Source organism: Mchenga conophoros, linkage group LG22, assembly GCF_057382185.1.
Source record: "Mchenga conophoros isolate Kocher_MC1m ecotype Shallow Benthic linkage group LG22, M_conophoros_male_GT1.1, whole genome shotgun sequence".
Classification (NCBI taxonomy): domain Eukaryota; kingdom Metazoa; phylum Chordata; class Actinopteri; order Cichliformes; family Cichlidae; genus Mchenga; species Mchenga conophoros.
In genome coordinates this window covers 22,306,019-22,324,963 of record NC_140546.1, presented here as the reverse complement: position 1 = coordinate 22,324,963, position 18,945 = coordinate 22,306,019, and the positions used below count along the sequence as shown (strand labels likewise).

Below are 18,945 nucleotides of genomic sequence, written 5' to 3'. Positions count from 1 at the left end.
GGTCAAGGCTTTTCGTAGGCACAGGATTTTACATTTGCATTTGATGAGCTTGCTGAGAAACTTAGCTGGGGATTTTCTGCCTGACAGTACACTGGACCAATTACTGTGGCCATTCCCACGACGTGCTTGCAGGCTGACAGCCAGCGAGCCAGGGAGGCAGGGAGAGAGAGCGAAAGTGCGAGAGACAGAAAGCGTGAGAGACTGAGAGAGGATGTGTGAGGGTGCTTTTGTGTACTCAGACTGTAGAAACGTACAGGTCTCACCATGCCACGGGGCAGAAAGTCTAAAGCATCCTCTTAACTAAACAGGCAGCTCTGTGGGCTACTGTCAGAAGAGGGAAGCGCAGCATGCATGAAAAAGAGGGATAAGAGTCATAGAGGAAATCGATGTGAAAAAAAAGGATAGCAGTAGAGTTGAAGGAGCAATGGAGACAAAGCAGTGGGCAAAAGTACAGAAGCCTGTCAGGGTGGAAGGTAGGAGGGTAATATCTGCACTGGACTGTGGGGATGGAAGAAGCAGAGGGAAAAAGTGCTTCTTGCTCTGCCACATGATGCTATAAATAGAATTTGTTGACAGGCCATCTCTCCCGTCTGAAACTGCGAGTACCTGAATAACCTCAACAGAGCAGCCGCTATGGAAATGAGTTTGCTGAGGATGAAAACGCAGGCACTGACGTCATGGCACAAAATGATTGACCTTCACTCAGTTTTTACTGAGCGTCGTCAGCATCGAGCATTTGTTGGGTTTTTTTTGTGTTTTTGTTTCATTCCTTCTTTGCAGTTTAAAACATCTCATCAAAAAACAAAAGTAAAAAGTGTTCTGGGCTGTTTACGTTCCTCTAGAGCTGCACAAACTCTCAGCGTCACAGTGCTGACTATGGGTCTCAAACTGCAAATTACAGCAGTGCGGGAAAACCTGCCATGACTTAATGGGGCAAATGAAGAAACTCAACACTTTTATATAAATGAAAACTCTCTTTTCAAGTACATCATTATTTTAAAATGCGTTTCGACAGTGTGAACCAGCAAGGTCGGCTTTAACGAATTTTATTGCTTCTATTTTCCAGTAAAAACTTAATAAATTGGACCTTGAGACAGGGTCAACTGAGGTTTTTGACATCCAACAAACTTTTATTGTCATGCTTTTTATGTAGTGTAGGTGTCATACTGACACTTTTAAAGAAAGAAACTAGCAGAAAATGCATCGTGAACTACTTTCTCCAACACTTAAGTCAGCGCATGGTAACAACAACATCCAAGCTTAAAGATGGTGGGCTACAGCAGCAAAGGACGACACCGGGTACCACTCCTGTCAGATAAGAGCCGGAAACTGAAGCTAAAATTCACACAGACTGAAAAAAATGTTGCTTGGTTTGAGGAGTCTCGATCATAGGGTCAGAATTTGGTGTAAACAACATGAAAACGTGGATCCATCCTGCTTGTGTTAACAGCTCAGGCTACTGGTGGTGTAATGGTGTGAGGGATCATTTCTTGGCACACTTTCGGCCCCTCGGTACCAATCGCACTAAGCGTTGTTTAAATGCCACAGCCTGCCTGAGTATGGTTGCTGGCCATGTGCATCCTTTTACAACCACAGTGCGCCCATCTTCTGATGGCTGCTTGCAGCAGGATAACACACCATGTCACAAAACTCACATCACTTCAAACTGGTTTCTAGAACATAACGGTGAGTTCACAGTACTCAAATGATCTCCACAGTCACTAGATCGCAATCCAACAGAGCATTTTTGGGATGTGGTGGAAGACATCATGGATGTGCAGCCAACAATTCTGCAGCAACTGTCTGATGCTATCAGGTTAATATGCACCGACATCTCTGAGGACTGTCTCCAGCATCATATTTAATCTGTGCCTTTAATAATTAAGGCAGCACTGAAGACAAAAGACGGTAAAACCCAACTAAAAAACAGACTGAAAGGGAGATTCCCAAATTCATTACAATCAGTCACTATCTATTTATGACCATTTGGGCATTCGGGTATTGGTTAACTATTTAGTTTCAAGTTTTTATATCTGTATATAAATTCAATTCGATTTTTTACGCAGACTCAAACACCATGGCAATTTGTTTGTCTGACATTCCTCAACTGAACAGTGATCATCGTGCTTGAGTTCACTTCACTGCCGTTACCTAGCTACTTTTTATCTTTAGCCATTTTTGCTTTCTTTTTTCAAAAAAGGCCTGGAAAATAAAGACAATCTACAGTACCCTACTGCTTCACAATGTGCTCTCCTGGCACAGAAACAGTGCCCTCTTTCTACCTGCTATATTCACTGGATGAGCGAGCAGCTATGGCTCCAGAGAATGACAGAGAGCAGAGCCGCACAGTGTGAGAAATAAAAGCACGAGACCTTCTGCTGTTTCTAACTTTCACTTTGATTACTACACAACTAACACAGGCCCTAACACACACACAGGCGCGCGCGCGCAAAACAATTAGTTGGACAACTAACTTACAAATGGCTCCAGGAAGGACTTTTTTTCTTTTTTAAAAAATCACGTGCTACACCTTCAGCAGAACTACAAAAACAGTTAGGGGTTTCCATGTCAAATAAAACAATAAAATGAAAAACAAAAGATGATTTGAAAAAGTTACAGAGAACAATCTGTAGATTAGAAATGTTCACAAGCACGAGGCAGAAATGATCATAACGTACACTGACATGGTCTGACACCATACTGTGTTTGTGTGCCTTCGGGTTTGAGTTTGTATGAAAGACAGAGAGAGGGAAAGAGATACTTACTGCTGCCTGTTGCCTTTTAAGTTTGTCTCTGTATTCCTCCAACTCCTGCAGGTTCAACTCGGGCGGGAGTTTCTATAATCACACACACACAGAAATTCAAACATGCAACCTTAGTGTTTGCTTACAAAACCTCCTCTTTAGACTGCTGATAGCATCCAGTCTTTTTGCTTGTGCTTACTTGGATACCAGCGCATGCTGCTTCCCACCACGTCTGGCTTTTAACACAGTACGAGTCCTCGCTCAGTGTGCCAGACAGAAAAATATATTCAAAGCAGAACTATGACACTATCAAATTTCAGGTGCTAAGGGCCAAAGCGGGGATTTCATTCATCTTGCAAGAGCTAATCCTCACTGTCGAGCATCTTAATTTTTAAAGCTACCTCAGGAGGTATTTCAAAGAGCCTAAGCTGAAGGTAGGTGTAGCTTTTACTTCATTCAAAGAAAAGAAAAACAAACAAAAATAATCTACTAAAATATACTTCCCCAGATCATAACTCTGATTAGTGAAGGTAAACAGCAAACAAACTCTGCTACTGAAAGAAGATATTACAAATCCATGGCCCAAAGGATGATAGGTAATTACTTTCCCCTTGACTGAGAGTCTCATTTCAGATGGTGTAGAAATACCAAGATAAATCTAATGAGATTTCACACCCTTCTTCTGTTGAGCAGATGCAATCCATCAATCCAGACGTCAATTGTATGCATGCGGCTCAGCAGAAATGTAAGAAACAGCAGCTCAGGTGAAAAAGCTTTATTTTTGCCAGCCAGACGGGGTTCAGAGCACAATAAACAATACTTCTTCACATTAGAAATGCAATGCTTCTGTTATCAAACTTACTGAAACGTGGTGGATTTAATGAAATGATTTCATGAAAGGGGGCGTGGGAACTTGCAAGCGAGTCTCGCTTGTTATCGCTTAACCGGTGAGTGGAGCTCATTCAGTCAATAGCACAAGAGCTGGAAATCATACAGAGTATCTGACCTCCAGTTCATGCTGCACCATGTCGAAGGAGTCATTTGAGAAGTAGACCTCCTCGATGCTGTCGATGATTTCCTGCTCCGCCTGGGGGTCGATGGGCTGCTCCCTCAGCTCCCGCAGCTCCTCCTGCAACACGGCGAGACAGGCGGGGAGAGAAAGCGACAAACAAAGAGAGACAGAGTTAGAAGATGTCCTTGGTATAAAGTACTAGAAAGAAAAGGTACACGCTATTACATTAAAACCCACAAAACAATAAACAAGATATAGTCACAGGAAGAAAAAAAAGGAAAAAGAGAACAAACAGGATATATCAGCAGGCTGCCGGGGGAAAGATCAGTAAAAGAGGGAGAGATAGGATTAGAGGAGCAAGAGTTCCAGAGGAGTTTAAGGACAAAGCTAAAGGGTGAAGGATTTGTCCTTAAACTTAAATGAGGCAGAGAACAAGGGACAAGGAGAGGTAAAGGAAGGGCGTTGACAAGGGGCGGGGGGGATGAAAAGAGAAAAATGTTAATCATAGACTTTAGGAAAAGATTGCAGCTTGTTTCATTGGTTGGCTGTCATGGGAGGGAGGCAGCGATGAGAGGAAAGACAAAAAGACACAAATGACTAAAAGAAGAGAGCAGAGATTCCCTTCTGAGAAACATCAGAGCCTTATTGATTAACATGCGGTGCATCCGCTGAGGCAAATTGCTGCGTTGAGTCTTTTAGATGAAGGGTTTCAAAGCCCACTATTGACTGCCTTAATGAGCTGAGATGCAGGCAGATGTCAGTACCAAAGTGCTGGGATGAAAAGTTACCACAAATTTAAAAAAGTTTACCGTTTCATTTGAGTATTCATTAATATCCGTATGAAATTTTAAGGCAATCTATCCAGCAGTTACATCAGAATATCAAATCACAAACATTTAAATTAAACCGAATTCGGGTTCCACTGAAGTCTATAATGAGAATAATAAGTGTAATACCCATTTTTTGGAGGATGACACTTTTTTATGTTTCAAGCAAAAAATAAGCAGAAAATAATAATAAACGCTGAGCTTATTTAACACAAAAAAGCATGTGTTTAGGATAAAAACTGCAGTAATCATAGGAAACATCTGAACCAACTGCAAGCCTTTCAAGGGACTTTGATCAAAAAGGTCCAAGCAGCATTTAATCAGACTAAACAGGAAAAACATTTTTTTTTATTTTTTTTATTAGCCTATTCTGGATCTGGCTTCATATTTCACTCCACAGAACAGAAGTGGGCATGCAAGTCAAATGATTCAAAAGCTATCAGCTATCAGAAATAAATCTGACAAGTACTAGTGTATCTAAAATATTTAAATTAATTTCTTCCATAATTTTAATTTTAAAAAAGTCATTTTCATCAATTCTACATTTACAGCACCTAAAGTTCTGATTTTAGCTTATAGCTCATGAAAAACAGAACTCCAGTATTAAAATATTTCATTTAGACTTTAAGTGACTATTCGACCAGTATAAATGCCACGCTGCTCCCAGTCTGGTTCCCCAACACAACCACACTCATGGTAAACACTGCTGACTGGACAATTGTCCAGATGACAATCCCCGCTGAAGGTAACTGCTGAAAAGGCTGGCTGGTTGCAAGCATATTAATGGAAAGTTGGCTCCTATCACCCTTCTCTGTGTGATAGGAAAAGGTGCACAAGCATCTTAGATGTCAGCAGCCTTGTAGCAATTGTTATATAAAAAAAACAAACGAACAAACAAATAAAACAACAACCATTGAATCAAGAAAGTAGGAGAGCTTTGAAACGTTGACTGTGGCTGGTGCATCAAACCACCACCAGGAAAAGGGCTACAACTGTCCCAAACATGACAGCAAATTGATTTTATTTGTAAATCAAGATCTAAGAGTCTGGATGAAGCATAAAGGCTAATTTCCTGTTCCTGCAGAAACTCCCACCAAATAATTTGCTCACCGTGTAATTTCTGTGCTCAATTGATCAGCCATCTCACCTGGCCTGAACCCTACACAGAATTTACGGGGCGCCGTCAAGACGAAGATGAGAAACACCCAGCCCAATAAATACAGACAAGCTGAAGGCCGCTATCAAAGAAACCTGGTCTTTAGTGATACCTCAGCGGTGCCGCGAGCTGATCACCGCCATGCTACACTGCACTCACACAGTAATTCATGGTAAAGGAGCCCCAACGAATATGAGTGACAATGAGCATACTATATAGAAGTGGGACTCTATTTTGACTGACCATAAGAATTGAGAATTTCATGAGATAGAAGCTAAAATCATCAAATTAAGGTTTTGTTTTTTTATATAATATTTCACTTTACATCTTAAAACACAGAATATATGAAAGGTTTTTTTTAATATATTAAATTAAATTAAATTAAAATGGAATATACCTGTGATTTACAATTAGCATGCATGCAGGAACATAGTTCCAAAATGAGCAACCAGATATCAGTGGAAATCATGACTTATATGGCAAGCAATAATATCACTAATTAGAAGCACAGAGACGTGCTCATCCTAAATTAACGCCACAGACAGTGAGCTACTTTCAAATGCAGACAAACAAGTGCCTCGGTCTTGTTACAAGCCTTATCAACAGAGTTTCCGTGACAGCTCAGGGAGTTTGTCAACCTCTATGGACGGTGTCCAAAACCTTGCTCGCTCTTCCGTACAAAATTGCAGGATGAGTGCTGCATGAAAAGAAGCCTGACGAACAGTGAGAGCGCATTCTTTTATCAGAACAGTCCAAGATAAATTTGGACTGTGAATGGTGAAGCTTGATTTTCAGTGAATGGATGATCTTTATTGTCATTACTACACATGATTTACAGAATTCCCTTTGGATTCGTCTTAACTTAAAAAACAATACATAAATAAAAATATGTAAGGAAGTTTAGATAAAAATAAAGTTAGTGGTAAACTCAGCAACAGAGGAGAAAAACAGCAGGTTTAAACACAGTCTAGTCCGTTTAAAGTGTTGTTAGCCAATGAAAATGTCCTCAGTGCTATAGTGTGTGTTTGCATGTGTGTCTAGTACTGAAGCCTATTTCCAGAAATTAGATAGGTGGAAGCCATCGCTCCAAAAACCGTCTGTTAGTTCTTGTTTTTATTGCTGTGAACCGTTTGCTGGATGGCAGCGGTTCAAACAAAGAATGCCCGGGATGTTTATTATCCTTGCTTATGATACCGTCTGCTTTGTTCGTCATCCTGGTGGCGTAGTGTGAGTGCAGAGCTCTATAGAAACAAAGCGCTCAGACACCTTCGCCCCTCGATGCAGATCCTTCCTTTCTGCAGCAGTGTTGATGGTTCCTCTGTACTCCTGTGTAAGTTCATCAACGGTTTCTGTGAAAGTTTGGCCTGTTTCTGAGGAAGAAGAGCCCTTATTGTGCCCACTCATCTCAACTGGGAGGTGTTAGTGCACAGAGAGGGTGACTCCCGGTTACTTCTACGCAATCGCCACTATTTCAACAATGTATGTGGAGTGGGAGATGTTGTTTCTTGACCTTAGACCTCCTGAATTCAATGACCATTTCTGTTGCATTGGAGGTGTTAAAGACTAGATCATGTGTCCCTAAACCACTCAGTCAGATCAACCCTTTAGAAATTAAATGGAGGTGTCATCAGCAAACTTAATTATTGAACTTTGAGGTGTAGATGGGGATACAGTCATAGGTCAACAAGCTGGAACAAGAATAATGCTGTTGCCACCATTTATACCTGTGTCGTCTGCAATGTGTAAGACTTCTGGGGAGGTGCACGTCAGGTTAGGTGTTGTGTTTCAGAAGGGTTTGGGTTTGCGATGCACTTATAAGTGTAGATTTAACACAGAAATATAAGTCAGAGTTAGAGCTAACTGATCCTTGGGATACTTTAAATAGAACTGAGCAAGAACAATAACAAAAACCTCCAGGAAATGAAACAAAGAAAATTGGCTCAGAGGAATGGCAGAAAATCTTTGTAGGAACTATTTACTTCCCCCCCCGACCTGAGAAAGACTGTTAACTCAAATAAAGGTGGACATACAGGGAGTGCAGAATTATTAGGCAAATGAGTATTTTGTCCACATCATCCTCTTCATGCATGTTGTCTTACTCCAAGCTGTATAGGCTCGAAAGCCTACTACCAATTAAGCATATTAGGTGATGTGCATCTCTGTAATGAGAAGGGGTGTGGTCTAATGACATCAACACCCTATATCAGGTGTGCATAATTATTAGGCAACGTCCTTTCCTTTGGCAAAATGGGTCAAAAGAAGGACTTGACAGGCTCAGAAAAGTCAAAAATAGTGAGATATCTTGCAGAGGGATGCAGCAGTCTCAAAATTGCAAAGCTTCTGAAGCGTGATCATCGAACAATCAAGCGTTTCATTCAAAATAGTCAACAGGGTCACAAGAAGCATGTGGAAAAACTAAGGCGCAAAATAACTGCCCATGAACTGAGAAAAGTCAAGCGTGCAGCTGCCAAGATGCCACTTGCCACCAGTTTGGCCATATTTCAGAGCTGCAACATCACTGGAGTGCCCAAAAGCACAAGGTGTGCAATACTCAGAGACATGGCCAAGGTAAGAAAGGCTGAAAGACGACCACCACTGAACAAGACACACAAGCTGAAACGTCAAGACTGGGCCAAGAAATATCTCAAGACTGGTTTTTCTAAGGTTTTATGGACTGATGAAATGAGAGTGAGTCTTGATGGGCCAGATGGATGGGCCCGTGGCTGGATTGGTAAAGGGCAGAGAGCTCCAGTCTGACTCAGACACCAGCAAGGTGGAGGTGGAGTACTGATTTGGGCTGGTATCATCAAAGATGAGCTTGTGGGGCCTTTTCGGGTTGAGGATGGAGTCAAGCTCAACTCCCAGTCCTACTGCCAGTTTCTGGAAGACTCCTTCTTCAAGCAGTGGTACAGGAAGAAGTCTGCATCCTTCAAGAAAAACATGATTTTCATGCAGGACAATGCTCCATCACACGCGTCCAAGTACTCCACAGCGTGGCTGGCAAGAAAGGGTATAAAAGAAGAAAAACTAATGACATGGCCTCCTTGTTCACCTGATCTGAACCCCATCGAGAACCTGTGGTCCATCATCAAATGTGAGATTTACAAGGAGGGAAAACGGTACACCTCTCTGAACAGTGTCTGGGAGGCTGTGGTTGCTGCTGCACGCATCCACAGCCTCCCAGAATCCATGGATGGCAGGCTTTTGAGTGTCCTTGCAAAGAAAGGTGGCTATATTGGTCGCTGATTTGTTTTTGTTTTGTTTTTGAATGTCAGAAATGTATATTTGTGAATGTGGAGATGTTATATTGGTCTCACTGGTAAAAATAAATAATTGAAATGGGTATATATTTGTTTTTTTGTTAAGTTGCCTAATAATTATGCACAGTAATAGTCACCTGCACACACAGATATCCCCCTAAAATAGCTAAAACTAAAAACAAACTAAAAACTACTTCCAAAAACATTCAGCTTTGATATTAATGAGTTTTTTGGGTTCATTGAGAACATGGTTGTTGTTCAATAATAACATTATTCCTCAAAAATACAACTTGCCTAATAATTCTGCACTCCCTGTAGGAAGCAGGCTGTTGGTGGTGGCTCTCAAACTTCTTCTGAAATTCTCTATTTGAGAAGCCAGGCATTTCCACCATTTTTTAATTGATATGTAAATATTATTTATACTTTATGAGCAATAATCAACGTCCTTTCCAGTAATGTGGACTGGATGGAGTCTGAATTATATCACCTTGAAGTGCAATTAGCAAAGACAGCCCTTGTTCTGCAAATGTGCAAAACAAAATCTGAGCAACGTTTCCACCTGCTCCATTTACACCATCACCAGATGCCATCGGTGGAGCTCATCTGACCCTCGCCTGCTGGTGTGGAAACGTCAGACAGCGAGGCCCAGGGCTAGCAGGTTAGCAGTGAGTCATCTTCGCAAATTAAAATGAGGGCATTGAGGATGGGGTTCTCTCAGATGGATGAATAAAAGTAAAATCTGTTTGTGGGGAACACTACAAAGCAGTCTCACAGATAAAAGGTCAACCTATTTTTATCGCCCAGAGTTCCTGCTTTAACGTAGTAAATCTAAACGGTTTATTTTCATTTTAGAAAAGAGCAAATACCATACTGCTCAGTGTAATGCAATTACTGTAAGATGATACAATTTTGGTTCATCTGACATTTAAGTGATATTGCACAGGACTCACATCTTCTGTAATGTGAGTACATTCTGAGAGGAAGCCCTTCATTTATGTTAAGTCGAACTTCTTGTTTGTGTGGGATCGATACATTAAAGCATAATGGCACTAAAAATAGACCAGCAGCTCGGGGATAACGAGGATGGATACGGAAGTATGGGACAAATGCAATATAAAATTCAATATACACCCTTATATGCATACTTCGTTAAACGTACACCTTCTCGAGATAGCAGACACTGATCAAGAAAACCTTGTTACACACCTGCCTAACCCCAAATATGTTCCCAGCTCCTATCAGCAAGAAGCATGAAGCTAGGCGATGAAGTGTGCCACCCAAATAACTAAATATGTTTCTCTGGATGACAGCGTGTCTCGCTGAGTGACATTTATATGAGGCGATGCTGCTGTGCGTAATTTTCAGCAAAATATAGCTGCGTCTAATTCAATTACACACACAGAGAAACCCTTCATACACTCACACGAGGCAACTGTGAAGATTCAAACCGAGCATTGAAATGTGTTTAATGCGTGTGTCCGTGCAAGTGTGCAAATCTCAAGTGCGCCCATTTCGAGGCGAGTGTGCCGTGTTTAAATCAGGTGAAGGAGCGAGCCGGAGCCCCCCACCCTACCCCTGGGGGAGAGAAGGGGGATGTGTGGGTGAGTGCGTGAGACTGAAAAGGAGGGCTAGAGTTAGGAGATCACGCTCCGCCATCAAAAAGGTGGGTGGGAAATCAGCTCAAATGAGAGAAAGTGAAAAGGGGAGGAGGGATGAGGAGGATGACTCACTGTTAGGAGAAGTTCTGGCAGAAAGAAGACAAAAAAAAGGCAGAGGAGTGGGCTAAACAGAAGACAATGAAGTGGCTCCCGTGAAGCCACTCGAAGGCAGTTCACCTTGTGTCAGTGTCTTTCTCCTTCCCTCTCTTTGCCTCAGTCTCCCACCTGCAGTGACGCGCAAAACTTGAAACATCTTTAAGTGAATGACTCACTGAAGGTCTGCCGTGAGTTAAATAATTCCCTTCGCCTGCCGCCGTGCAGGCACAAAGCAAAACAAACGCCCCCGCGGCCCACACGAGAAACCCGAACCGTGAGCCGCTGTGGGGCTTTGATCAAATTTCACTTTGATGGATGAGAGACAAACAAACAGCCCTTCAACCCCCACCCCGGCCCCCAGCCCAGCCACTTCCACAAATTAATGAAATCTTCATCTCGTTGCGGAAATTAGAAATCTATTTGCATCCTAAGTGCGGGTCGTTTTACAAGCTTTATCCGAGAATCAAAGGGGGATATGTTCGACTGGAGCGCTGGTTGAATGTGGAAAATCATGCTTGTGGCAACAAAATAAAGAAATAACTGCTCAACAAACACAGCAGCGCTGATAAAAACAAAAAAGATTGAATAAACAAAAGGAGGTTTGTGAAAATCCTGAGAGACACATGGGATGGAAGACAGTAGAGACTGAGAGAAGGGCCAATTATCTCCACCATAGAATCATTCGTTACGTGAACGAATCAAAACGCCCTCGTTGTAATCAGTGCTGTATATGCACGCAAGACTAACTGTGCGCCTGTGTATTCGTCTGCCATTAAGAACAATGTTGTCTTTCGCAGCCACGATCGCACAATCCAGGCAACGCTGACAGCTGAATTTCTGCATGGAAGTACGTGATTATTCTACCTTTCATTCAACACTCTCTTTCAGCCGAAAGCACGAGAAGCACTCTGTTTTCATGCCATGCAGTGTCTTCACTGTATGAGTGCATGACCTGGCTTTTGAAAAAATAATTACAAAATATCTTATCTACATAACCCGACTGGGTCCTGAAGCCATAAAATGAAACTATAAAAATAAGCTGTTCTCCCTCAAGATATCCTGCGTGAACTAATGAGAGATTATCAAACACGCCCTCCTCACAGATTTATCCCAAAGCCTTGTCTTCAGGAAATAAATACTAGCAAATAGAAGTAGTTATCCAATCAATAATCCCATAATTTTAGGAGAGAACGTGTGCTCCTTTGTGTGCCTGGAGAGAGCTTTAAATCTGGCAAAGATGAGCGGTGGGTAAGTTGAGGGTGACCCCTGCTGGTTGGACATGGTTACTGTATGAATGAAATGCTGTTTACCTCGAACACGACCGAGGCTTCTGGGGAAACAAATTGCTGGTCTCTCAAAAGCAAACCTCATCCTACAACACCGAGTGTCTAATATTTGATACATGAGGATTTGAGACCTTAACATCACTGGTGCGGTTTATTTTTTCCCTGAAAAAACCTGCAGGTTTTAGCAATAAATTACACAAACATATCAGATGTTGCAAATATTAAACATATGATTTTCTTTTCATTTATCACAATGTTCATTAAACAATAAAGCTTTAAAAAATGAAAATTTCTGGCCATTATAAAATAATTCAAGCTTTATAGGTTTAAATAACTGAATTTTGTCTTCAATGTATCACAAAATCACACTGAAATTACCTGCCTACATGTTTCACAGTATGACCAAACCTATAACACACTGTGAGTAATTAGGATTGTTTTCATTATCAGGTGCTTTGAGATTAGGAAATTATTCATAAATTGGTGAGAAAATGGTGAATTAGTTAAAAAGCTTTTGCTAATATTAATTTCAACACGATGCAAACAAAGTAAACAGCTAAATCCGCACATCAAGCAAATCTTTGATTTTTCTTAATCACAAAAAAAGCAACATTCGAGGAGCGTGATTAAGGCTCAGAGACTTTCAAACTTTTTTAATAACCAGCATTTATTCATTTCTCTGGAAAAAAACAGGGAAATAAATAAATGCAACCAAACAACCAAACCAAATTTTATTCTAGGCTTTGTTATCATTGCAATCACTTAATAGAGATTAAAAAAAACCTGACAGCCCCTTCAAAGAAACCTCTTAACAGTGACTCACAGAGAGACAACAGCTTTGAACAGAAAGGATTGGACAGGGGTGGAAGGTTGGCTTGTTTTTACTGACAAGCCACAAAGCAGCTTAGGAACACTGAGATTAAAAAAAAAGAATAAAAAACATCAAAGTTGTTAAAGAAAAATAGCTTGAGGGCTTAGAGCCATTTAATTCTCGTGAGTGTGTGTGTGTGTGTGTGTGTGTGTGTGTGTGTGTGTGTGTGTGTGTGTGAATAAGGGAGCAGCCAAAAGTATCTTGTTCAGTATGCATCTGAAATTAAAAAGCCCTCCTACTGCAGTTTTTTCCCATTTTATTCAGCAGACAAGCTCTGGTATCCATGGTATGCTAAAACCTGCTTCACACAGGAGTCCATGTGACTTAATTCACTGCATCCAAAAACAACACTAATATAGCTTCTGGGCCAGAAAAATAAACTAAGTAAACCTGCATTCTATCTGAAAGCCACCAGAGGGCGATAGCTGTGGTTGCAAAAAGATCCTGTAGAAGTTTATGGGAAAACTGCTTTTTCACTTTACCTCTGTAAAAACTTTCCTAATGTAATTATGGGCTGAGTGCCTCATATTAAGTCACACTGAATAAAAAATTAATTCTATTCAATTGAAATTTATTTATATAGCACATATTTACAACAGTCACCTCAAGGCGCTTTATATTCTACAATAAAGATCCTACAATAAGTAAAACCCTCAGACATCCGTCCCCCTATGAGCAAAACCTTGGCGACAGTGGGAAGGAAAAAATCTCTTTTAACAGGAAGAAACCTCCAGCAGAACCAGGATCAGGGAGGGAAAAAAGACACTGTGGAGTGTAAATCTTGGTCAACTATGTTTTTAAAAGGAGCATATTCCACTGGATGCTAGTGGATGAGCAAACAGGACTTCAAAAACCAGTGGATGACATCACAGTAGCTACCGCCATCTTTTATCTTTTCTGTCTGGTTTTTTTGATGGGGTCTGGAAAGATCTGTAATTGTAAAGTCACTCCTAAAAGGCTAGATCTAATAAAGCCTGAAAACACATTACCTTGCGAGGCAGCTGGACTCTCATGAGATCAGCAAGATCAAAACAAAACAATCCATCTTGCACAACTTCAAGTCACGTAAGCAACAACAGGTAGCTCTGATCATTCAGTAATTTAGGTGACACCATCTACTGTAGAAATTAACTGTCCCGAGAAATACAGCGAGAATCTTCTGAACAAACTACCTGCTTTTCAAACACCTTTCAAGGATCACTTCTTTCATCTCATCTAGCGTATCAGTGAAGAAAACAAAACCAACATGAGGACGTCTTGAACTAAAATATGCTAATAGGTTATGATTACTATTGTTTGCCCAATGAAGCCAAAAGCAAGTTACCGATCTCTGCTACAAAGGCTTTGGTAAAAATCTTCCTACCATGGCAGATAAAATAACACAGACCTTGAGCAATAACAAAGACATCACTCAAGATCTCTGTTATTCAAATGCTGTGGCTCTACTGTTGAGTCATAGCTTTCAATTGTTACTCATCACACTGAGGTGGCATCATACTGGCATCTCGAACAGACTGTAACTTGTTAACTTTAAGCGCATGTCTCGCTGTGACCCAGATTTACATGTTTGTAGAAGGTGTTAGGTACACAGCACCAGGAGAACAAGGGATAAGATGTTCTTTGAGACTAGCTTTCCCTGAGGGTAAACTGATGCTATTGCCAAGAGTCTGACCTCCGTATGTGCACATAATCAGCCTGACACCTGCGTCCCTGCAAAAAAACAAAAAGAAAGTGAAAATACCGCCCCCGACGTAGCTGATTTATTTCTTCCCTTTTATGGCTTACCAATCAAAAGAAAAGCTTCTGACATCTTTAAAGGGTTTTGCAAATCTTGTAATTTTTCATTGCAACAATATAGCAAAACATTCAAATAACTTAAAACACCCATTTCCACTACCCCTGTAAAATAACACTGATCCCCAAGCATCTCACATGAGGGCCATCCATCTAAAGTTTAATAACCTCTATTAATCACTAAAAGAAAAGTCAAACTGATAAATTTAAAAAATCTAACAAACAAACTTGCCTCTAAATACTTTTTAGCCCATTTAATGAGGTCATGACCCTGTTTCAGACTGTGTTAACCCACCACTGTCAGACTGAAACAAACAGGCACTTTCATTATTGATGAATGTGTTGAATGGCTGTCCTTCCATTTAAATACTACAAAAGAGAGATCAGCCACAGACCGACTACTGCACATTTATCTTGACCTTGCTTTCAAACCCTCAAACTGTGTCCAAACAGTAACTGAATAGCAGCATTTACTTAATCATCGCACACATCAGGCCTGCCCCGTGCAGTTAGCCAGATGTTGCTGTCAGCATGTGAAGGATGATAAACGATGTGACTCATGGGTACAGAAAATACTAACAATAATAATAAAAAATGAAACACAGCAATGGTTCCAATCAGTGGGTGTCAGTATCATGTTAATGGAGGAAGTTTAATTTTAATTGGGTTATGACGCGTTAAATAATCATGATCTCAGTATTTCTCAAAATGATCATATAATAGCACCTCGGTCTCACTCCTGCAGAGGACTATTTCTCCTGTAATGGAGGAGGACTACTTTTACATGAAGCCTGGCTTGTGTCGTGGCCCCATCTTATTTTCCTGTAAGCTGAGAGGTCCAGCACATTAATGAAAGCAAAGTAAATGAAGCCAAAGTATAAAGCCAACAAACAATGATGCCCTGTGTGTATGTTCAATACACAACAGGCAGGTATTTGCAGTGCACACACAAGAGCAACTTAATAGGTGATGGACAGCGGCATACTGTCTGCTTACAGTTCACACATCCACATGAACACATGCACAGAAGCCATTACTTCGGTCTTATTATCCTTACTGCTTCATAACACACAAGGCAAATAAAGCAGGTGTGATAGGTCTTGCACAGAATCCTCAGTCCAGCACTGACAAACGAGAATGTTACAAGCAAGGAAAAAACAAAACAAGTGTTTGATCAGAATCAGAATCAGAATACTTTATTGATCCCTGGGGGAAATTATTTTTTGTTACAGTGCTCCATTTTAAACCAACATTAAGACAAGACAGACAATACACTAACTAAGAATAGTACAATATATACATATATATACATACATACATACATAAGTCACTTATAAATAAATATTTGGAAAAGAAACATGTGTAGTTGTAGCAGCAAACAGTGTGTTAAGTGGATGCGTTGTACAGGGAGATGGCCACAGGCAGGAATGATTTCCTGTGTCGTTCAGTGGTGCTTTTCGGTAATCTCAGTCTCTCACTGAACGAGCTCCTGTGACTGACCAACATGTCATGGAGTGGGTGGGAGGTGTTATCCAACATTGTCTTTATCTTTACCAAACACCATTACAAAAAGAAGGTAGAAGAACACTTCTCCAACTCCAACCCCCGACGCATGTGGCAAGGACTCCAGACCATCACAGACTACAGGACCACCAAACCCTCCCCCGCATCCTCTGATGTCTCCTTCCTCAACGAGCTCAACAACTTTTATGCTCGTTTTGAGCGAGGGAACCCCACAACCACAACCAAAGCAGACATGACGCCAGACCACCAACCTATGACTCTCTCCCCCACCGATGTAGGAGCGGTGCTGAGCAGGATCAATGTCCACAAGGCTGCAGGCCCTGATGGCATCCCCGGGCGTGTTCTCAGAGCGTGTTCTGGGGAGCTTGCAGGAGTGCTCACAGACATATTCAATCTGTCCTTGGCCCACGCTGTGGTACCGGCCTGCTTCAAATCCACCTCCATCGTCCCGATACCCAAAAACTCCAACCCATCTTGCCTCAATGATTACCGCCCAGTAGCACTCACCCCCATCATCACTAAGTGCTTAGAGCGACTGGTCCTAGCACACTTCAAATCCTGTCTCCCCCCCACCCTGGACCCCCACCAATTCGCATACCGCCGGAACAGGAGCACAGAGGATGCAGTCTCCATCGCACTGCACTCTGTCCTCTCACACCTGGACAACAACAACACCTACGCCAGAATGCTGTTTATAGACTTCAGTTCAGCATTCAATACAATCCACCCCTCACAACTCATCAGGAAACTGACAGACCTGGGTATCAGTTCCCTCATCTGCAAATGGTTACTGGACTTCCTGACCAACCGCCCCCAACATGTCCGGCTGGATAACCGCTGCTCATCTACCATCACAATGAACACCGGTGTACCACAAGGCTGTGTGATGAGCCCTTTCCTCTACTCCCTCTTCACCCACGACTGCAGACCTGCTGATGGTTCCAACACCATCATTAAGTTTGCAGATGACACCACGGTGATTGGCCTCATCAGTGACAACGATGAGGCCGCCTACAGGGAGGAGGTGGATCGTCTGGCTGAGTGGTGCGACAGAAACAACCTGCTGCTTAACACCGAGAAGACCAAGGAGCTCATCGTGGACTACAGGAGGAATGCTGACCCACATCCACCCATCCACATTAAGGGGACGGCTGTGGAGCGTGTGAGCAGCTTCAAGTTCCTGGGAGTCCACATCTCCGAGGATCTCACCTGGACGACCAACTGCTCCAAGCTGGTCAAGAAGGCTCACCAGCGCCTCTTCTTCTTGAGGACTCTGAGGAAGAACCACCTGTCCTCAGACATCCTGGTGAACTTCTATCGCTGCACCATCGAGAGCATCCTGACCAACTGTATAACAGTCTGGTACGGGAACTGCTCTGCCTCGGACCGGAAGGCGTTGCAGAGGGTCGTGAAAACTGCCCAGCGCATCGCCGGAGCACCACTTCCTGCCATAAAAGACATCTACAGGAAGCGGTGTCTGAAAAGGGCTGGGAAAATCATCAAAGACCCCAGTCACCCATCACATGGACTCTTCACCCTCCTGCCCTCTGGGAGGCGCTACAGGAGCCTCCGGACTAAGACCACCAGGTACCGGAACAGCTTCTTCCCCACAGCTGTCAGACTCCTGAACTCTGCCTCCTGACATCTGACCCACGTTAAACTCATGGACTGAACATACACACACCCACAATGGACAACTGTACCCTCAAACACAATAATAACATGGACTGAACCACCACTCACAACCACCAGCACTTTATATAGCCTCTGTAGAAACTATCTACACCCTCACTTATCTTAACTGCACTACTGTATAGCTCTGTGTAAATAATCATTCTGTACATTCGATAATCTTTAATCCTACAACTGTTTACAACTTGCATAGTTCCCATTTCTGTATAGCTGTATATCCCAGATTCTGTAAAGTTATTTATTTCATTTCATATTCTGTATAGTTTTTCATATTTATATCCTGTTCATATCCTGTACATAGCTTGTACTCACTACAGCCTGTACATACTTATAGTTATAGAATATTCACAACATACTTCATACCGTGTACATTATAACACACCATAATAGACCCATTTCTGTAATATACTCACATATCTATATTATTGCTAATATATATTGTAATATATCTATATCACTAAAGCACTTCTGGATGGATGCAAACTGCATTTCGTTGCCCTGTACCTGTGCAATGACAATAAAGTTGAATTCTATTCTTATTCTAATTCTATTCTATTCTATCTTGGACAGCATCTGCCTCTCCGACACCACCTTGAGGGAGTCCAGCTCCATCCCCACAACATTGCTGGCCTTACGGATCAGTTTATTAAGTCTGTTGGCATCTGCGACCCTCAGCCTGCTCCCCCAGCATGCAACAGCATAGAGGATCGCACTGGCCACAACAGACTCATAGAAAATCCTCAGCATTTTCTGGCAGATGTTGAAGGACCTCAGTCGCCTCAAAAAATAGAGACGACTCTGGCCCTTCCTGTAAAGTGCTGTGGTGTTTTTAGCCCAGTCCAGTTTATTGTCAATGTGTACTCCAAGGTATTTATAGTCCTCCACAATGTCAACACTGACCCCCTGGATTGAAACAGGGGTCAAGTGTTTCCTGGTCTTCCTGAAGTCCACGATCAGTTCCTTGGTCTTTGCCACGTTGAGCTGCAGATGATTCTGCTCACACCACGTGACAAAGGAGTCGACCA

General features: G+C 42.0%; 1 protein-coding gene across 2 annotated transcripts in view; it reads right to left on the bottom strand.

Moving 5' to 3' along the window:
• The window catches only part of vps50 (VPS50 EARP/GARPII complex subunit), a 121,575-nt gene that overhangs the window by 99,442 nt on the left and 3,188 nt on the right, over window positions 1-18,945 (bottom strand). For both annotated transcript variants that reach the window (XM_085263433.1, XM_085263434.1), the window contains exons 3-4: window positions 3,751-3,873; window positions 2,766-2,837 (exon numbers count right to left, since the gene is read on the bottom strand). In XM_085263433.1, the coding sequence (XP_085119559.1) occupies window positions 2,766-2,837; window positions 3,751-3,873 (195 nt within the window). The remainder of the gene's footprint in view (window positions 1-2,765; window positions 2,838-3,750; window positions 3,874-18,945) is intronic.